A 20,686-nucleotide genomic window follows, 5' to 3' on the forward strand; every position below is an offset into this window, starting at 1 on the left:
CTTAGTCCACAGCGGCAAAACAAAAACATTTGACTTCAGATTGACGGCCAAATGGCAGAAACATCTAAAAAAAGGACGGCTTCAAGCTGCGTCAGCAAAGCAGCACTTTGATTCCTACTCTTGATTAGAGACTCTGCTGGCCAAGAGGCTTTGAGTTAGAACAATATACAGTAGCTTGGACTTTCAAAGCTTTGGAACCACATTATACATCTGACTTAATATAAACTCAGTTTGCAGAGTGACCTTTGCCAGCAGTACAAAAATAATGAAAACTTGTTTACCTGTTTCCTAACCACTCCCTCAGACTACAGATGCCATTCAGCTCGTTGTGCTCAGACAATGCATAAATGTGGTGTCCATATGTCCAAGGTAAGACTGTTTTAGAGATCAGTTAGTTAAAAGTAACGTTGCTCAAACTAGGAGGAGCTGGACATGGATTAGCACTGAATATGGTCACAAGAAGTTGCCTTCAAATCAATCTGTTCATCACAGGATATGTAAAGTGGGATTCATCTCCCTCTTCCACAATAAATGTACACCATAAACCTTCAATCTAACATTACTTACAGACTGTACTGAAAAACAAGCAATTGCCAATTCATTGGGAAATGTTTGTTTGCCCTGCTGCCACGTTTCAGCTAAAGTGCAATGTTAACAATACCGAGAAGCCTCCGTCAAACAGCTCGTCCACCATGCTGTGCTTGACCCTAAGACAAACCATCAAGCAGCAGATAAAAAGAGCACAGATAAAGAGTCCCCAAAAACTTACAGCAAGTACTGAAACCTAGCAAGACTATGTTCTCTTCATTTCACCTAAGAACTGCTTTTGTGAAAGATGACTGTAGCTAGAACCTATTTAATTCAGTTTATTTTATGTATTTGAACTGTTAGAGCAGAACATTCAAATTCCCAGTGAATTATATTGTAAATTATTAATGTTCCACTTAAGTGCCTCCTTAAAATCTTTCAGCACCATTCTGGTCCCAAATGCTGAACTGACAAGTAAGCACGTATGAAAACTGAGCTGAAGTACACTGCTGAAAGACCAAATACAGTTCCTTTATAAAAAGTAACAGCTCCACAGACAATATTACTCTGAGATAAAAGTCTTTCACCAAGTGGGTACAGACACAGAAAAAGAAAGGCAAAACCCAGCATAATCAGCCACATTCCTGCTTTATGACTTCCCTGAGACTTCTTTCAATTTGCACACAGTGCACCTGTCATTTCCTCACAGCATTTGTGGAGGAACAAAACAGGAGCTCGAGAGCCTGGACAGAATTTCTCCCAGCAAGATCTAGAGGTCCTTTTTATCTCAATCAATGGACTGTTTTTAATTTCCTTCCTCCTTTCACCTCATTGCCCATATGCTGGTCACTTCTCTATAAATACCTCTCCCCCCCTTCAGTGGATGTTTGTCTTTGCAGACAAGGCTCATTCAATCACAACTGTCCCCACTTTAACTTCCTCAGATAGAGGATTTATTCCATTTCTTGGGCAAGTTTTGTGACATCACTGAGCTTTATACAAACGCAACAGCAATGCCAGCAGTGCCTCACCTTGCCAAACTGCCCTACCCATGCTCACACCTGTCACTGTGGCACTGGTTCACTCCAAAGAGCCCCAAACAAATCTTCTCACTTAGGGTGAATTCAGCCAGTGTGCTGGTTTGCAGGTATGATTTTAACTATACTGTTTTCCCAGTTAAATGACACTGTAGTCCCTCTTCAAGGAGACAGAAAAGCACTCCCACAGGAAAGCCCTTGGAATAAAGATCCAGTAACATCTAAAGGCCTATGGGAAGCCAGAGGATCACAATCAAAACAACTGTCATGAAATGTAATATAGAAGATTAAGATGTAATCTTACCCTGAAAAGGTTTACTCTGGTGTAAAATACAGACTGCATTTCAGAGGTACTAATTATCTCTACTCAAGGGGTAAGTTATTAAACTCATACAAATTCACAGGATTGTAGGGTTCGAATCTGTTAAGACTTCACAAGTTAATGTATTGGGTCTGAATCAACTGGTAAAGCACATCAGACTCCAGTGAAGATTTCCCACCTCACACTTCCTGAACATTATGTCCTTGGCCCATAACATTCACTCTCTTTAGTCTGAAATCACTTTCTATTTGGCTTTAACATTGCATGGGCTGCTCTGTTCCCCTGATCAATGTTAGACCTACTCTTCTCTTCAGCCTCTCCCTCTCCTTCAGCGTCAGTGTGTCAGCCTTGGCAATCACAGGCACGATGTTGACTTTTCCATGAAGGGCCTTCATGAACTCTACATCTAATGGCTTCAGCCTGCCAACAAACAGAAACAAATATTTTAAAAAGGCACGGAGTTTTGTGTTGTTTGCTTTTTTAACAGACCAAATGTATCAAAAACTATTTCCAGTGTCTACATAAACAGTATCTCCATAACAAATTAAGTCAGTGCCCTTTGCTTATCACCTTGGTTGTGTAAAGCTTGAGTTGTAATTAAAATTGTCACTATAAGATAAATTGCATAATAAAAGTGCTTATGTTTCTGGGTGATAAACCATATTAGTACTGACTGATTTAAGACAAAATTAAAAGTCAGAAACGGGACAAAGCAGAGGAGAGCATTAATCCCCAGAAGACCATTTTAATTGCATTGGCTTACTGACAGGCTGGGAAGCAACTCAATGAACAGCTAAGTTACCAGTCCAGGTAATGAACAGACTTATGAGCAAGCTATAATCCCCTAAAACACAAAAGCTCCAGAGTGTTTTCTTACCCGTGCCCAAAAGGAGAGATGAAGTAAAAGCAGCAGTGCACTCTGTTGTCTATGATGTGGCGCCTGTTCAGCCCACTCTCATCGTGCAGGTATCGCTCAAACTGGTTGTCGATGTACTGGATGATTGTTTTGAAGCTGTGTATGGGGGGGGAGAGAGAGGCATCTTACATCAGCCTTCAAATAATAAAAGAGGAATCATGAAAAGATAAGAACAGGAGGAGAATCACTCTTTTATTAAAAACATTTCTGCTACAAAAAATTCAACTTCCTAGGATTGTACCTAGTACTGAGGAAAAAGATGTTTTCCTAAGAACCATCAAGTGGCTACTTCTGCCTAGAGCCACGTTGTTCACTGCAGAAAAAGTTCAAGTGCAAGCTCAGAAAAAAGCACTCAGTGCTGAGACAACACAGGCGGGAACAGAAGACTGAGGATTTTTCTGCCTTTTTTTCTGGGGGCAGGGGGTGAGGATTTGTTTTTAAACCAGCTGACAAATGACATATCCCGGATATCCTCTTCACTTACAACCCTGACCCCAGAACCAGGTTTCTGCAGTTACCTATGAAAATTCTGCTATTCTAGTCTGTTTGAATTAAGTACAAATACATTTGCAAGTCATGCGCTTAAGCATCACATGATTTATTAAGCTATTTTTGTTACCTTACAGAATCCTTGTCTGTTGACAAAGAAAAGTAATTCCTACTTAGTTGAAGGCAATTTAAAATATTCCCTGCAAAGAAGTAAAGGAACACAAAATCTGATGACACTGATTGCTGAGATACAAAGAGCAGTGACAAGAGAGAGAAAGCACAATGCATTACTAAGAAGATCGTTTTAAGCTATTCCAGAGCATGCAGACACCTGCAAACATCATTAACATAAAAGGACACTTTATATTAAGTACTGGAGGGGAAGGGAAATGAACACACAGATGCAGATAAGATTAGGCAGATGACTGCGTGTCATGAACATCTCTTAAACTACTTGGGGAAAAACTACATAGAGAGCTTGACTTGAAAAATAGGAATGTCCATATTTGTGCTGAGAAAGCACAAATTGGACCGAGACATTTAAGGGGGAAACAGACAAGATAAAGCAAAAACAATCAGAGATCTGGCAAAGGAAGACTGAATGCTGGCAAACACTGCAACAGGCAGCAACGGGCAACCCAGGCTGCACGGCTGGAAAGAAGACAATACATGAAAGTAATGACAGGAGAGGTCCTGGAGGGAATTTGATTTTCCAGAGTTGAGTAAGCTTTTGGATTGAGACAGAATAAATCCACAGCAGCATATACATATATATATATACCATTTACATCTTTGCAGGATTTGGCTGTCCTAAGTCATACTACAGAGCACAACACAGCAAAACATGGAATTTACGGGGTTTGCTCTTAGTGCTGCTCTTTTAAAAGCCAGCATCTTGATACCTAAACAGGTTGAAATACAGCAACACGGTTTATGTTCCTGGTGATCTTTGATACGCCTCCTCTTAGCTGGTAAAGGGTAATGAGACTGAAGACATACAAATATCGGGTCAGAAAGCAAGCACTAACAATGGAAAGAACTCTCACCCATTTCTCTGGCAGTATCATTGGTTTACGTGCAGTTCTCTAGCTCTAACAGCTATAATTTTCCCAACAAATATGGTGTTAGCATCCTGACTTCCGGGAAACACCTGGCTGATACCACGGTGCTGTCATTACTGAGGAGACAGCACATCCTGGATTGGAACACCAACAACACAACCACTGCATTTAAACCCACTGGGGGAAAATGAACAATATTATCAAGCTGCCAAAACCCACAGAGTATCATTTAAGCCAGCTTAAAAAACCCCAAAGTTTAGCATCAGCCAGAGAGCAGCTCTCCAAGAATGACCTGTGACACTGCAAGCAAGGTGAAACAAAGCGTACAATCAGCACTATCTAACAAGTTCACCTGTGGACTGGTTCTGTCAGCCCTCCTCTTGAGGCCAGATTGCACGCAAAATCTGTGCATCAAGCAACTTTTTTCCTCTCCTGATTAGATCCTCTCTCTTCTGGCTCATGAGATGTTACTTCAAGGACATGCTCCTCTCATGACCCCTGCGTACTTATGCATGGCAAAGGCGTCGAATGCGTCAAACCTCCAACCACAAAGAACTTTGCTGATCTCCAAACTTGCTTAAACTGCTGCCATGAGCAATTCTAGGTGTGCTCTGACTGTAGAATACAGGACTAACACTGAAGCTTCATACAGCACCTAAAAAATTATCACTGTGGTTAACTGTGTTTCTCCTCCACCTTCCCTTACAGGCTGTTTTAAGTACAATGACATCTGTTCAAAAATAGCCTTAGTAAATTCATCACCCTGACAAACAAATCGTGTGCACAAATTGCAGCCTTCCCAAAAAAGGGCTTTATAAATCTTGGATCACGATCAGCACCATCTACCAGTTAAACATGACTGCAGGAAATGCTCCTGAACACAAACTGAAGTTCAACAACACGAACTCGCTCCTTCCTCTGAACTACCAAGGAAGGAAGGTGGTTGCACTGAGTTTGTCTTCACTGCAGCTCAGAACAAAGGGTCTGTCCATCCGAGTCCCTGGGACATCCTGGAAAGATTAACAGACTTGGTCAAATGTGACTCACAGTCTTTTTGTGTGACATAAGAAAGTTAGACTACAGAGATGTCATTAACTGCATCTTTTTGTTTTGCAGAAAGTAAGCACTACTTGTTCCTGTCATGTATTTTGATGTTTAAGATTTGCCCCAGAAAACCACGTACAAACCAGTAAATTTTTCTCGTGGGTCTGAATCACCACGCAATGACTCTATTCAGCAAGCCTCCAAAAAGACAGGGGGAAAATCCCAACACGTAGGTCTCTAAGAAACATCTTGAGAGAATAAACAAAGGGCATTAGAACACAATCAACAGGAAGAGCTCTCAGTAACACAATGCACAGGCTGCTCAGCTCTGGCTCAGCGGAAGGAAGCTCTAGTCAACAGTGCACAAAATAAGCAAGACCATGGTGCAGTCCAGAAAGATGCCTTTGTGTTATTCCAAAAGTTCTTTTTTTTTTTCAACTTACTGAAGTAGGAAAAGTGGGAGGAAAATAAAAATCTCACTAGAGCTTCACTTTAAACTTTCATTTAGTGTCTTATGGAACTTCCCTGCCTTCACTTTTGCTATGTTCCTACATACACACCGTAGAAAGAAGAGACAAACCCTGATCACAGTGTTCTTCAGAATGCTGCAGATAACACAGCATTCTGTCAGTGCAGGACTATAGCACAGTCTATTAGCATTACAGGTATTTATTTTATCAGGTATCTGTCTCTCCCCTGATCTTTAACTCATACTGAAGGACTCAAATCAACCTGTATCAGTTTTATGCCTCCTCCCTCTGCACAGTGACACTCTGTTTGCCTTTGGTTTACCACCACCGCCAGAAAAAAGTGTCAGAGGTCAATATTTAAGCAAAATATTATTAGCACTTCTTAAAAGACAATCATGTGGACATTCAAAATTCAGCTTCTAGTTGCACTGGAGTAATTCAGGCATCCTCATAAGCACAGTAATATATTTCACCTTTACTTGAAAAGAGTTATCAGTTTTCCACAGCAAAGGTGAATAATTGCCTGAGTATGATTATTTGGAAATTACATTTTGTTACAACCTGCCCAGTTCCTTCCTAGCTATTTTGTCTTTTTTCACAACCCTTATGCTAAAGCAATTATGTATGTTGTGTAGTGGATCTGTTGACAATTACTTCAGCCTTCAAAGACTACCAGCAATATTTAGGCCAGAGAGAGCTAAGTAGTAACTTCATCATAAAAAAATAACAGCAGCCACCAAAATTGCTAATAGTACATATAAATAACAGGGAATGAAAAGTACTGTCTTAAAAACACGGAAACTGGATGGCCAGAGACACAGAAAGCAAAAGACAAACAGAAAATTCCCGCCCTTCAGAATTTCACCCTATTGGAATGGCCACGGAGACAAAAAGCTGACTGCAGATGTCAGAGAGCCTTACTGGAGGAAAGGCCATTCATTCTGAGGCAGAACCATACAGAGCCTAGAGAACCCCAACCAAACCTTCTAAAAACCGGAGACAGCGGTTAGGAAATTGAAAGTGGGAGTTGTAGAATGTCACAGACACTGGAGCAGAGTTTGTGAAGACACACACTCTATTAACAAAGCAGCATTTCCACACATACCAGTCCTGGCTGTTAATGGCATCTCCATATCCTGGTGTGTCAACTACTGTTAAACGCAGCTTCACCCCTCGCTCCTCTATCTCTACTGTGGAAGCTTCGATTTGAACTGTCCTCTCTATTTTCTCTAAAATAAAGGAACATTGGCATTGTTATTACGCCTATCCATTGCTGCAGAAACCCCTGCAGGAGAGAGCAACAGAGGAGGAGCTGCCATCTGGAGAGTATTGGAACCTACACAACATGAAATATTTTAAAAAAGGAGAACAAGCTGGCAGGTAAAATTGAACACAGGTAAAATTTTGTAAATAAAAGGCAGCAATGCACTAAAAGGGGGGTTATCATAACAATATGCAGAAATAAAATTTGAATACTCAAAAGCATGCTGGACTGTCAAAAGGTAGTTACACCTCTAACCAGGAGTTATGGCATTAGAGGCAAAAAGCAATAGAGGAAATGGGAGCAAAGCCACAGTTAGGTATATGGACACCTAAATGGCTTGGGTGTCACTTTTTAATAACAACTGATAAAGAAAGAAAAGCTGAGTCTTTGAAAAGAAAAATAAATGAGAAAATGACAACTCAACAAAACAAAATATAATTTGGAGGATTAAAATACATCTAGACAGCATGAAGAAAGGGTGTCATGGGTGAGGTTATCAGAATGAAGCAATGTTAACTGAAAGGACATGAAGTTTTATAGGATGTGTGCTGGAGGAACTGCAAAACCACATTTACCTGCAGCTCCAGGAATATAACGCTCTGGATAAAGATCAGTCAGGAACAGACTGTTAATTAAAGTGGATTTTCCTAAGCCAGACTCACCTACAAACAAAATAATTCAGGTTATTAGGCATATAAATGTCTTACTCCAAGCTTTTTAAAACCCCTTATCCTTCTTCAGGCCCACATTATCGAGGAAAAATAATTTGTTCATCAGGATCCACCCTAGCTTTTGATATGAAAACATCAAAGGTTCAGCTAAGCACTTTGAAAACACCGGAAAAACAAGCCTCCAGTGTTTTCATGAACGTTACATGAAAATTTCAATTTACCGTAATAGATGTCACAATAAAAGCTGAAAGGTCATGCAGCACTTTGGCTGTAGATCTAGAGATAGGTCAGTTACTTAAGGGAAATTAAAACTTCTTCATTTAAACTTACAAAAATTGGGAGCTGTAGCTCTCCCAATGGAAATTTCTGAGAGCTTTATGGTTTTCCTAAGCTAGAAACTGAACCTGGAACAGGGTTAGGAAGGAGAACAACTAAAGCAACCCCAAACTAACAGTCAAGGTTTGAGTTCAGCCTGTGTACGTTCTGTGAAACCCAAAACCATTCAAAATTCCCCTGAGAAGTTTTATAATTCTGTAACTTCAAGTCATACAGATTTTGTCCTACATCAAAGTAATAAACTTGTAAATGTAACTACTAAATCTGAGTTTCAAAAAAACACTTTTTTCCTAATCCAAGGAATCAAAGGAGTTGGCATTTAGAACAATTGGCCATATTACTCTAGATGCTACTAATCTGCTCTTGGAGATGGAAAAGTTATCTATCATCACAGACTACATGAAACAAGAACTCTACCTTAGCACAAATTGCCGATTTATCTCACAAACGCTGCTGAACACTGCCACCAAATAATCCTAAAGAGTACTACAGAGCACAGGGGAAAAGATGGAAGTGTTCTGCATCTCTTCTCATTTTCATTTTCCAACAACTGCTACAGAAGAGTGACAGTACTGTGGGCTCCCTTCGCACTTGTATTTATATATGTATATTAAACTGATCCAATGCAGATATAATTCAACCGTCACTTAGAAGACCTTTGTGCCTAAAGGACTCTCCATCAAAGACACAGATGCTCATTAAGAGAACAGGCAGGGTTTATTATTATTTATTATTTATTAAATTACAGGTTTATCTATGATACAAAAGTGAGCCAGTACAGAACAGCAGCAAACACAACAGCAGCATCACCATTTCAACAGCAAGATATTGGCCACGTGCATTCAAGCCTTGAATCAGGGAAGAAGAGTCAAAGGAAGATTAAACAACTACCCCTATCATCTGACAATGAGTCAGGAACACAAAAATGTCCTGCTGGCTCAAAGTCATCATCTCTAATCACTACAAATACTCCCAGGAAGTAGAGAGGTTCAAAGCTTTTTCTTCTGTGTAACAGTCAATTGCTAATAGGAAGAGAGATACATCTCTGTCAAAGAAATTTTGTTGTTGTTGTACAGCAGTCAAAAATACTTAAAGAAGTGCCTTACCAACCACCATCAGTGTGAACTCAAAGCCCTTCTTCACAGATTTCCTGTGCACCTGGTTGGGCAGGTTAGCAAAGCCCACGTAGCCTGCCGAGTCGGAGAACTGACAAAGAAACACAGGTTGGGTATAAATGAGACCCTCTGTCCCCTTAAAGTTGAAAACAAGTTCAGCTGATCCTACACAGTAAGGTGCAGACCATGAAACAGGCCCCTTTACCAAGCAGGCTGATGTATCAACAGGAATCAGGTAAGTACCTTGGGCTACACAAACAAAAGTCTCCCCTTGCAAAAACTCAAGATCTGCAAGCTTGCAAGAGCACACTATCATCAATCTTAAGATGTAAATACAGCTAAAAATAGAAAGAAAAAATCTGTTCAAATTTAGTATTTGCTGCTACTATCTGCTATAAAAACAATGGATATGCTCCCAGGTACAATACAGGGACATTGTACCAATGTAGGGATTACCGAGATACAGTCACACAGAGATCTACCTCTTGCTTGATAAGGTGTTCACCTATCGTCACAATCTTTAACTTCTAACACAAAAGCAGGAAAAAGAAACATGCCTGAAAAACTTATCAAAGAAATCTGGGCTATAAACAGAGCAGGCTGCTTCACCATCTGTTATCCATTGACTGAAAAACCTGGTAGGAGCCTAAATGAGAACCGCAGCCACTTGATTTAGGGACCTATGAACTACCTGGAACCAGAGGTTTTGTTCACAGATGAATTTATGATGAGAACATTTTTTATACCAGTGCCAGACACTTCCAGTGGGGCAGGGGGATACAGCTTAAAAGGTAATTATTTATTTGCTAACAATCCTCTTGTTTGTTATTTGCTAAGCCCACCCAGGTGTCAAAGGAAGTTTCCTGAGGTAAAAGTAGCATTTTAACTGTGGAAGCAAACACAGGCAAACACCAGGAAGCCTCTGACGAGAGTCACATGCAAGCTCCGTTTCTACTAAACAGTTCCTTTAAGGAACACATCTGCAGCAACAAGGTATCATTTAGTCACAATTTTACCACTTCATTAAAACCATGAGTATTTTCAGAAGTTGAACAGATTCTAAACAAAATTTTGGCTATGCAGCCATCTCTTTACCTTCACTTTTTCACCTGACTGAGACATGTTTCGTCGCTCCAAGTTTCAGACGCTGGGGAGAGAAAAGCCATAGTGCACATTAGCTGACTTGAAGATTACATTAATTTTAATTCTGAACTGATCATCTGCATATAAAAATCACATTCTATTCTAGGAGAATGAAATGTCACATACTCAAGGATTACCACAATAAACAGGCCACAATCAAAATGTCTGCTTCTGAAAGAAGTTACACAGGATTTTCAAAGCCAGAATACTTCATTTAAATACTTAAAAGTTTCAAAATGGAGGTATTCCTTTAGAGGGCAAAATATTAAAATTCAGTATCACAACAAACTTTCATCCATCCTGTCTTTAAAGAAGGAAAATTATCAACTGAAAGCTACTACTGAGTATGCATGGCACTCCTGATAGAATGCTTTTTTAAGTTCTCTGATTCTGCAATTAGCTCATGAAACCTGAAATTGAAATAGTCTCTGTTCCCAACCATGGTTGGAATATAACAGCACAAGGAGATCCTTTTTCTTTCAATTTTTACCCTTCTGACTTACTATATTTCTCTTAATATGGTTTACATCCAGGTGAACGTAATGTAACTGTTCTCCAAAAATGACACAATAATTCCCATGAGAACAGGACACCCACATGATTCCCAGGTAAGGGTCAGAACATAACATTATTCCCACTCACTTCAAAGTCCTGTTGCTGAAAAGGACACACTTGGCTGACCCATTCTGGGCGTGAAAACTCACCCTGACATGAAGAACGATCAGAAAGATTTGTTCTCTGGTTTCAGACACCCAGATGAGCTGGGTTTTGGCAAGGCCTTATCTCTTTACCCAGGGATGTCAGCTGTGCTGTAGATGAGTTTTCAGGGCAGCAGAGAGGCCCTTTCATGCAGAGCAGGGGCAGGAAATGCTCCAGTGGCAGGAGCACTCCTCAGCTTGGTGTGTTGGCAGTGCAGCCCTGGCCTGGGAAAGCAGGGAAGTGACCTGTGCAGGCACCTGTGTGCTCAGACAGAAATGCTTTCCTGTGGGGCAGCAGGAGTCATTTTAGCAGGATACAGGCCAGTTTCTGATACTGGCTTTTTGACAGTCAAATCCTAGCAGAGACACACTCTGGACTGAGGAGAAGCAAAGCTGGTGTAATTGCCACTTGGAGTTTTAAAGCAAACATGTTTTCAGCTCCCACGGCATTTCCTTCGCCCTGCAGCAGCATTTACAGTCCTGGCAGCTGTGCAGATGCCAGCCACCCAGGAAGAAAAGGCGGCCTTTTCTTCCCCAGCTACTTTTCCCCTGTACCCAGCTCGGTTCCTTGCTAATGAAAGCCTAATAAAACAGCTACTGCCTGGAAAATAGGGAGGTCCTGATCCTCACCATCTTCTGGCAGCCCCTAACTGGGTATTCCTCAAAACAGTCTGGGAAGCTAGCTGTTAAGAAACCCTTAAGAATGGTTTTGAAAAAAACAGGGCTTATTTTTCTTTGACCAATATGCAAGGGCTCACTCCAGCCTCCAGCCAACCACTGCTCCAGATCCTTCAGGACAGTCACAGTCTCACTGACAGGTGACTGGCCACATCTTGTTTCTGAGTTTGGAAACCTCTGCTGTCTCCTTGTCTATAAAGACAGTAACATAATTCAAGAGTTTAGAAAGGTTCATAAAAAGCCACTGAGTGCTAATGCAGATAGACCTGGCCTATTTCCCACAGTGATGCCAGATGAGAAGCCCCCAAACCAGCTGTCTGTGGATAGGAGGAGGAACAATTCAAGTCTCAATATGTATGGCAAATTGTCTAACTGCTTCTGCTTTAAGCTGACAGTAGAGTCACATCCATTGTGGCATCACCCAAGTTATGTGATTAAGAAGCAGAAGAGTCAAAATCATTGTCAGCTGACTATGACACATTTGGCTTCAAAATTAGTCTCTCATAAAAAGCTACATTTACAATAAATTGTTCCACAAATATAACTTTAAAAACCTATTTCCTACAGGGCAAACCATATTCACCTTGTATCTTCCTCTGACCAAAAACTTTCTGTAGCCAAAGCTGCAGCACAGCTGCTCTGATCACATCATGACTGCAGCAACAGGCAGCCAGGTGGTCTTTTCCCACTGTATCATGTTAGAATAGAAATATTCTAACTAAAAGTTACCTCAACAACAACCATAAAAACACACACACACACACACACAAAAACACTCACAAAAAACACCTGCTGTTCCACAACACTTAAGGCACCGGGGTTCATTGGGGAGCTCAGTTTACTCAGCCACACTTTGCAGTTCCTAATGCTGCCCTCGTGAGGTTTGCTGGAAAATCATTCAACCAACCCCCTTCCCCGGATGCCCCTGTGCTGTCCTCCCCACACAGTACAAATGGAAACGTTATCACTGGCAGAACGCCCCTGTTAAATCTCCTCGCAGCACTCACAGCACCGCTCCAAGGGAGAAGCCGGTGCTGAACCAGCCTATGCTGGGCATCAGTGACCCCTGAAATCCAGAGCTGTCTGCACACAGCTGAGGCAAACTGCAGAACATGGGAGGGTGAGCCTCTGACTACACTCTGGGCAGTCCCTCAACTGCAAACTGCAATACTTAATTTCTCATCAGTTTTCCAGAATAAAACGTACAAAAAACATAACTAAGGCAAACCAGAGCCTGTTCTGTTCTCTTTGGATTTTCCAAGTCCTGTTTCAATCAGTACAAGATAAGCAAAGCAGCACATGCAAAATAGCACACAGAGAAAGGAATAGTAAGATACAAATGCAATAACTTGCAAAAAGCAGAGAAACTTTATTTGTAAATAATTCTGGGCCCTATCTAACAGGCCTAGAAGGAGAAAAGGACACTGTGCTCCAGTATAGGAATGTCCAGATCTGTTTTCCAATGGGGCATAGTGTAGCAAAGTTTCATTTCAGGTCCCAGCAAATTCCTATCCTGAACAACGTGATGTCTGGCAACCAAAGGGAGCAAACTGCAACTGAGTTCAGCTCCAGCTCCTCCTCTGCAAACACAGAGCCCTGGAACGTGCCATCCCTCCCTCTTCTGCTGAGAACAGTATTCCAGTGAGAGAGAAAGAGAGGGGAAGGAAAATGGGTCATTTCCTTTGTTCCTGTCAGGATGCAAGAAGTAAACTGTTAGGAACAGGCAGACTGGGAGCTTCTTAATAGGAACCACACAAAGCAAGCACCAAGAAACATGTTTCCATATAAGGGTATCAAACAACATTTTTAAATAATCACTTCAGAGTGACCTTACAACCATCTCTACAAGCAGAACAGCCCTCCCCATATCTCAAATGAGGCTTCTTTCTTTCCATCTGAGATTATCTAACCTGATATTTTTCAGAAGTATTTAATAACCTAACAAAGAACTACAGAAAGCAGTAAAGATGTAAGCAGGTTTCCCAGGGCTGGAAATGGTCTCAAAAACATCAGCAGTCTGAAGTCACTTTTCAGACTCAAAACAGACAGAGAAACACCAGGAATATGTCAGTGAAATACCAGTATTTGCGGTTTCTCACAAAAAGCACTACAAAACCCCAGGAAGAAATGTCAGAGTCAAGTACTGAAGCACATCAATAGGAATAAAAATAAAAAAATAACTTTGCCAAGTGTCTTGCACATAGAGAAACAAAGAAGTTCCTTGAAAATTAGACATTTTCTCACTGTATTCCAAGCTGGATACAGGGATACAAATACAAAGCAGTTAACTTTTTTTTTTGATAGCTTACTCATTCAAGTTGTGTGAATCACTGAATTCTACCAAACAAGTGTGTCCAGCAGAGCCTGTTCTGTGTGCCTTGCTTTGTTCCTGACACATCCTCATCTCTGAGGGGGGGGAAACCCCTCCCCATCACTCCCCCTGAATCAACAATCACTGATGATTTCATTTTCCTCATCAGAAACAGGTGTTACCAACTGAAGGAATTCTCTTTTAAACATTAGCCATTCTGCATTGCTCTCACTCAGGAAAATGACTGCATCGTTTTCACCAAGTACAGAATTGACAGCAAATGCCACAACTCAGCTGTGACCTTTGCAGACAGACCACCCCAAGCATGAGCCACTGCTCTGGCTCTGCACTAGAGCTCAGTGCTCACAAGTCCCACAGACTTCACTCTGGTGCTGGATTTGAGCCAGGGACACTCCACACAGATTATTACTGGGAATGCATCAAAACCTGGAACATGCCTGTGACTTCCCAGCACACGCACAGCACGAGGAGCAAGGACCGGGCAAGTTAGGGAGACCCACCTGTGTGAGCACTGCTCGGGAAAAAGCAATGCATGAATCTAAAGCTCTGATTCTAAACATTTTATTTAAAGTTCCATTTCAACAGTAACATAGTACTCTAGACATCTTCTTTCCTTGCTGTTATATCAGTGAACACAGTTACTTAGAAAGCACAAAGGAGGCAGTGATACTGTTCTCATTAACGATCAGCCTTAGGATGATGTGCTTCCTGTGCAGGCAGCTTTTGACGGTATTTTTGCAGTTACTGTGTCAGAAAATTACTGTGAAACAGACCTGAAAACATGAAAAGCAGGGACTTTTTCAGACGAAAAAACCAAACATATTAGCCACACTCACTCATCAGAACACAAGTAGCTCTGCCTCGCACCCACAGAATTTAGGTACAGTTGTGTGTACATACTGGCAACGCACAGCAAACTGATAAGTTTGTATTTTAAATCACTTCCAAATCACGCCTAAGTCCCGTGACACCATGGAGCCTCCGACCTGCACGTGAACAATAATGAAAGACTGAACAGAACCAAACGTAAACAGCAAAGCGGTGGCCGGGTGTGTGCCCGCCCGCGGCCCCGCGGCTGTGCCCCCTGGGCAGCACTGCCCGCTCCCGCCGCGGCCGGCCTGGAGCCAGCCCAGGAGCTCCATCCCCGGAGCTCCATCCCCGGCCGGCCTGGAGCCAGCCCAGGAGCTCCATCCCCGGAGCTCCATCCCTGGCCGGCCTGGAGCCAGCCCAGGAGCTCCATCCCCGGAGCTCCATCCCTGGCCGGCCTGGAGCCAGCCCAGGAGCTCCATCCCCGGAGCTCCATCCCCGGCCGGCCTGGAGCCAGCCCAGGAGCTCCATCCCCGGCCGCAGCAGGCCGGGCAGCCCCGCGCCAGGGCCGTGCCACCGCTCACGGTGACTGCGGCCCGAGGCGGGCGCGGATCGGGGCCCCAGCCCCGCGGCTCCTCCCTCCCCGCACCGGCGGCACTAACCGGCCCCGCCCGGGCCGACCCCGCGGCGCTGTGCGGGCGGAGGCCGCGCCGGGCCCGTTCCCCGCTCTCACCTGAGCGCTGGGCCCTCAGCCCGGAGCCCTCAGCGCTGAGCCCTCAGCCCCGACCCCGAGCCCTCCGCCTGTGGCCGCTCCGCCGCGCCCGCCAGGCCGCGATCCGCCCGTGTCCCACACGGCACCGCGGCCGAGCGCCCGCCTACCCCCCCGCTCTGTGGCCCGGCCCGGCCCGCGGCAGCAGCGGGAGGAGGGACGGAGCGGCCCCCGCCCGGCGCGGCGGAGCCGGCACTGCTGCGGCGGAGCGGGCCGGGCTCTGCCCCTGCCCACTGCCCCCTGCCCACTGCCCACTGCCCCCTGCCCACTGCCCAGGCCGGGCCCTGTGCCCTGTGCCCTGCCCGGGGCCGCGGGCTGCACGGGCCTCCGCCTGCAGCAGGGCTGGTGATCTGCCCTCCGTGCGAACCCTGTCGTAGGAGAATAGCCACGGGGAAATGCAGCTTTGGGCTGTCACGCTGTGTGTAACATCAGCTGCTTGCTTTTCAGCTGCTCATTCACACAGGGAGCGAATTTCTCTCCCAAACACTGTGCAGAAGTTCCAGTGTCCTTGTTTTACTCACTATACCCTTCCCTCACAGCATTCCCTGGGGCTCAGTGTCATCGCTGAAGGCGCTGAGGGACTCCAGCTGACAAACCCGGGGTGTCAGTGATACCTGCAGTCAGAGTACAGAAATAAATCCCTTTCTCACAGGAAACTGTTACACAGCTCAAACACTCAACACTGTCTAAGCTAGAACAGTTCAGGGAAGGCTTTTTCCAACCTTCCACCTGCAGGAACTGTGTCCAGGAAAGTTCCTGGCAGTCCATGCACACATTCTGCAGAGGGCAGTTTGTATGTGTGACCCAGCAGCAAATCTTTTGACTTACAATTCTGAACACCAAGCAGCACATTTCTGTTTTTTCTGCATTTCCATCCATAAAGCAAACAGAGTTGCAGCTCACAACAGGAAAACGTGGAAGTGAAACAAATTCTGCTGAAGGCAGAGTGGCATTATTTGCTAATTCACGTTGTGCTCATATTATCAGCTGTGCATTGATGTCATCTGAGTAAGAACCAGATAAAAGCCAAAGAAAAGCACAACCAAGTCCCCTTTCCTGGGACAAAGTGTAATGTTGTAACACCGAGTTCTGTTACGCAGCATGTCCTTGGAGGAGTTAAAAGATGGAATTTCAGTCTTCTTTAGAAATTAAGGTGTTATTTAAAATTACTCCATGGATTTCCATCCAGGTGTGTTGTACTATCACCAGAGGAACAACCAAGGCAGTTTTTTCTTTCCCTAAATTATAACACTGTGATGGACACGTTTTGCACACGTGCACTGCTATTACAGGTAACTCCCACTGAAGAAATGATGTTAACACAGACAATGCCAAGCCACAGACTGCCATCAGCACAGAGTCAAGTGGAAGTCTGTGCCATCCCATGACTGTCACTCCTTTCCTGTGGCAGGATTTAGTGCAATGGGTGAAACAGCCTCCAGTCATTTCAACAGCCCATTCTTGAGGCAATAGGGGTGGATTTCCCAGGCCATGGCTGGATCAGATTGCTGATCAGCTGTCACACAGAACGTTCAGGGAAGTCACAGTCCTCCTCAAAAATCCCACTGTGCCAGTGATGTAAGGAAGGGCAGCTGGGGTAAGAGCAGAGGTCAGCTCCAGGCAGAGCCTGCTCTGCAGGGCCCAGGAGCAGATGCTGAGGATCAGATAAAAGCAGCTCCGTGCCTGTTTCCTCCCGACGCTCTGGAGCTCGGCAGCTTCCTGAGCCAGAGGGTTTATCTCGGTGGGTCTGTCTTCCAGGAATTTTTCTTCTTGCTTTTTGAACCCATCTCAGCTCCTGGCATTAAAGAGCATCCTGTGACAGTGAGTGTTACAGTGTGCTATGCACCTGGAGAAAATGTGCTTTTGTGACTTTCGTGACCTGTTACGAGACCCGTTATGAACCACAATTGTAGGAACTCCAAGCAGCAGAACTGGAACTATTTGGGGGTGTGGCTAAGAAATGCTGAGAACTGCAGAGCCCTACCGCAAATGCAGGCCCACAAAACACGTCCTGCATGTCCCTGGCTTCTCACCCCAGTATTAGCAGAGGTGCAAACAGAAGAAATGGCTCTATTGGAGACTGTTCTTCCTAAATGATTAAACAGTCTAGAAAAGTTCATGCTGTGAACAGCAGTGACTGTGAATCACTCATTCCCAGAATTATTATTTCTAAAAGAATTTTGTTTAATTCTTCCCTTGGAAGTTCCAATGCCTTTTATAAAAGTTCCTGATACATCTGGGTTTACATTATCAAAAGCACAAAGTCCTTCCTTGAATTCAAATATTAACTTTGTGTGGAGTCACATCTTAGCAAGTTAGAAATACCTCATCCATTCAGCAAAAGATACTACCTGTCTTTTGTTCTGGTCCCTACCAGAGAAAATGGTGTCTTACTGATTATAATAAAATAAATATAAGCATATAACTGAAAACTAGATTGAGTTTTAATAGATAAAACAACTCCACGTTCCTTGGCATTATTTCTTTTACATTAAAGAAAAAAAAATTATGCTGCTTAGACAAAATAAAACTGTCTTTTTCGAGCTGTAGGATACCTTTTAACTTATCTTTTAATTCAGTCTGTTCCTCACATAGCTGAATGTTTGAAGTTAAACCTAAAATTTTGTGTGATTGCTTTGATGACTGCACTACAAAAGCAATTCATGAAGATATTGGCCCACTACTGTAAGACACTGAGCATCTTGAACTCTCCCAATCCTCCCTGGAGATAAAATTACTCAAGTCCTGATTAAACTACTTCTTCTTATCCATATGCATAAATTCTTTTCATTTCCATAAGGTTTCAGTTTGTTTGGTTCAGAATATCTGTGTGTGCTTTGCCAAGTTATAGTCCATGGCTCCAGGTCCAAACCTTTCCAAAATAAATATGCAAGAGCTGCATACTGTAGGTGACATCCTCTGTTAAAGGATTACCAGAGAAAAAAGTAGTGCATGTCAGACCCAGTAACATAGATACTCCCTGTTAATTGTTAGGATTTGGGTGTGCTGATAGACAGAAATTTAAGGGCAAACTTCCCATTGTCTGTTCATATTTGGGAAACTGCTGATTGGATCAAAATGCTCTTCTGTGTAGGGCTTTATCTATGGAATCACTAGCAGGAAGAACCACTCTAACATCTCAGATTTTCTGTGTTTTTACAGAAGTGCTGCATCAGCAATCAGAAATATCAGGCCCACGGAAAGCTCAGCTCTGCTGAGCCCTTTTGAAGCCCTCAGCTCTGAGCTGGAGCTCTGGCAGGGCACAAACAGGAAGCCACTATCTGTGGATGTACCAGGATTTATTGACACAAGCTACTTTACAAGTTATTTAGAAATCTGTAAGAAAATCTGCAACAGATAAGTATTTTCCCTTGCTGCAAAAAGAACCCCCAAACCTCACTTTTAGTGACACGCTCCAGGAAATGAAGATTATGTTTGACTTACAGCAGTCTCAGGGGGACAGAAGTGTTTCTTTTGCATTGACAAGCATGTTCAAACCCTCCTTTTCAAGATGTTACCTATGGCAATGAAGAAGCAGTAAAAAGAACCTACAAATACTCTCCAGTGTTAGTTTTACATCTTTTCCCCAGTGACAGCCATACTTTCCTCTTACTGGTAACCACGGTCACTTTTAGGAAGGAAGTCATGATTGACAAGACAGATGCACGTTTTTCCCCAGAACAGGGCTTGTCTCAGACATGTCTTGTTAAGAATAGGGACAGCACTGCTGAGAAGAAATCCCTCACAATGAGAGGAGATGTGCCAAACCTGCCAGGTGTTCTCAGGAATGCAGATTTCCTGGGACACAATATCAATGTAGTACCTTTCCCATCACTAACCCTGAATGGGTTTCAGTAACTTCATGGTCATGTCTTTACTAATTCCTTCCAACATTTGCAGTGTGTATTTAAAACAATGGCACTGGTCCTTGCTGACTTGTTGTTTACAGACTGACACCTGTATGTCAAGCATCATGTGATTTCCCAAGAATTACATGGGACAGAGATTGCCAGGATGCTGGAACACTACAGTCTGTGGAAGGAGGCAAACTCTGGAGGGGACAAAATTAGCCTGCAGCTCTCCTGAAGGAAAGGTGAGGTAGGATGGAGCATTAGGCATGAAAAAATTTATATTCCCATTCCCCCCCACACACTTCCCACCTATCCAGGCTTTAATACATTCCCAAGAGCTGTCCATAGCATTAAAGAGAACTATTCCAGTGGCATGGCCTGAGCATATTCAGTGATCTTTTGATGAGCAGGATGATCAAACCTTTTATGCCCACCTGCAGATGTGACATTCTAAGCTTTGGGAAAGGGCTCTCATTCACCATATCAGCTGTCCTGGAACACCATTAACACAGAGTTATGGCTGTCAGTGACACTGCAGTGTTCTCTGGAAAGCTAAATTGAGGAAACAAGGTGCTGAAGGGGTGGGTGCACAGCTCCTCACCAGTGCAGCCCAGCTGGTCCTGACCAGGGTGATGGGAAACGCTCCCATCAGGGCATGCTTTAATAACACACAGAGACAGGAGGATCAATTCCAGCATTGGGAAGCTTCAAATGCTGATCAAGAAACTTGTGTGTAGAGGAATTCAGGTAGGAAGATGCGGAACTTAGTTCTGATGATGGTTTAGCACAATGAATTCCCTCCTTATGTGAGGAAAGTGCTGTAAGGCTGTCTCAGGATCCCCACCACGCATGGCCCAGCCAGACCCAGGCTCCTGGCTGCCTCCAGGCAGAGGGTGTGTGTAAAACAGGGCTGGGCCAGCTGGTTGGGAAGGGATATGCAGCAAATCCATGAATGCTGGAAGCAGGTTTATCACCTCTTTCACTATTTTCCCAACTATATATCTGTTTCCTTCTTTCCTTTTACCCGAGCCTTGTCACATCACCACTGAGGGGAACAGCAGCGTGGGCACCCAATTCTCAATCCTGAAGGGCAGCAGCAACACTTGTACTAAAAAAAGTGTTGGATTCATCATTAGCACCACTCATTGAGCTCTA

At 43.5% G+C, this 20,686-nt stretch overlaps 1 protein-coding gene across 3 annotated transcripts in view; it reads right to left on the reverse strand.

Moving 5' to 3' along the window:
• Positions 1 to 15,773, reverse strand: part of LOC126641773 (septin-2) — a 32,779-nt gene extending 17,006 nt beyond the window's left edge. For 2 of the 3 annotated variants that reach the window (XM_050318830.1, XM_050318832.1), the window contains exons 1-7: positions 15,645 to 15,773; positions 10,349 to 10,400; positions 9,245 to 9,344; positions 7,707 to 7,793; positions 6,973 to 7,096; positions 2,765 to 2,899; positions 2,190 to 2,307 (exon numbers count right to left, since the gene is read on the reverse strand). In XM_050318830.1, coding sequence (XP_050174787.1) covers positions 2,190 to 2,307; positions 2,765 to 2,899; positions 6,973 to 7,096; positions 7,707 to 7,793; positions 9,245 to 9,344; positions 10,349 to 10,375 — 591 coding nt within the window. In that variant the 5' untranslated portion in view covers positions 10,376 to 10,400; positions 15,645 to 15,773. Of the gene's footprint in view, positions 1 to 2,189; positions 2,308 to 2,764; positions 2,900 to 6,972; positions 7,097 to 7,706; positions 7,794 to 9,244; positions 9,345 to 10,348; positions 10,401 to 15,004; positions 15,024 to 15,644 lie in introns of those variants that run through there. The other variant, XM_050318833.1, reaches the window with a different exon arrangement.
• Between the last annotated feature and the right edge of the window lie 4,913 nt (positions 15,774 to 20,686).

Source organism: Myiozetetes cayanensis, unplaced genomic scaffold, assembly GCF_022539395.1.
Source record: "Myiozetetes cayanensis isolate MyiCay16 unplaced genomic scaffold, myiCay2020 scf21, whole genome shotgun sequence".
NCBI classification, from domain to species: Eukaryota; Metazoa; Chordata; class Aves; order Passeriformes; family Tyrannidae; genus Myiozetetes; species Myiozetetes cayanensis.